At 67.4% G+C, this 1,146-nt stretch overlaps 1 protein-coding gene across 1 annotated transcript in view; it reads right to left on the bottom strand.

Moving 5' to 3' along the window:
• Positions 1-96: 96 nt before the first annotated feature.
• The window catches only part of SYT7 (synaptotagmin 7), a 34,637-nt gene continuing 33,587 nt past the window's right edge, over positions 97-1,146 (bottom strand). Inside the window, 1 exon segment of the mRNA XM_019474702.1 lies at positions 97-201. Within this exon segment, the coding sequence (XP_019330247.1) occupies positions 97-201 (105 nt within the window).

Here is a 1,146-nt window from a genome sequence, read left to right as displayed (position 1 = left end):
GGTGTCGCGTCGGTCCCCGGGCTCCTCGCCGGGAGCCCCTCGGAGGGGTGACAGGGGCTGGGAAGGGGGACCCCCGGCCCTGATGTCCTGGGGTGCTCAGGCCTTCAGCTGGTGCCACTGTGCCACCGCCTGCCGGGGACGGGCGATCATGTCCTTCCAGTGCTTCACCTCCCCGGGGCCGCTCTTCCAGGACAGGTAGATCTGCGGGGACAGGCAGCCCTTGGACCCACGGCTCCGCTCCCGGCCCCTCCATCCCCATCCCGCTCCCCGGTGCTGCCGCCTTTGCCCCCGACCTCCTCCCTCCCCGCTCCCCCGGCACGTGCCGCCGGCCGCGGGCACTGGCCCCGGGCTCTGCACAGGGCCGGGCTATTTTTATCTATCGATTTTCCATACGGCGACCCGGAAAACCATGTGTGCCAGCCCTGCCCGCAGCTGACAGCTCGGGGAGCCCGTGCCACTGCTCCGGCTAAGCAGATCGCCGCGCCACAGCGGGGCTCGCTGCTAATTACGCAATCAAAAGTGATTAGCAGGCTGCTGACCACGGCGGGGCGGCCGGGGTGTGAAGGGCACGCTCCTCTCCTCCGGCTCCGCTGCCGGCAGCACCGCTTTGCTCTCGTGCTGCAACGCTCCCGGCAGCTTTAATGCAAAGTGGAGACATCATGGGCACCGTCCGCCTGTCCGTCCGTCCAGCCTCCCGGCTGCCGTGGGGCTCTGGGCGCAGCCATGCCCGTGCCACCGGCGATGTCCCCTCCGGGCTGTGCCAACGCCGGGGACGCCGGCACCTCTGCCCCTCTCTGGCAGCCCGCGGTGCCGAGCTGCTGTGGCCGCCCCCTCCCGGGTTTATCCCAATCTACGTGTTTGCTTGATTACAACGCTGCGTTTGGGGATCATCGACCCTGCGGTGAGCGGTAATAACGGAGATTACTGCGCTCGTTTGTCATCATTACCCTAACGAGCGGAGAGCTGGATGGATTTAACATAAATCAAATCGAGAGGGGATGAATTCCTCTGTTCCTGTCATCTATCCGCGGTAATCCTGGCGCAGGGATGAGGGCGGAGGCCTGGCCGGTGGCGGACGCGAACCCCGGGGACCCCTGGCCGAGCCCCGCACCCCATCCCTGCTCTCCCGCAGCCGGGGATGGTGCC

This window comes from Aptenodytes forsteri, unplaced genomic scaffold, assembly GCF_000699145.1.
Source record: "Aptenodytes forsteri isolate BGI_AS27 unplaced genomic scaffold, ASM69914v1 Scaffold429, whole genome shotgun sequence".
Lineage (NCBI taxonomy): Eukaryota > Metazoa > Chordata > Aves > Sphenisciformes > Spheniscidae > Aptenodytes > Aptenodytes forsteri.
The sequence above is the reverse complement of the archived record's forward strand: the minus strand, read 5'-3'. Positions and strand labels throughout refer to the sequence as shown.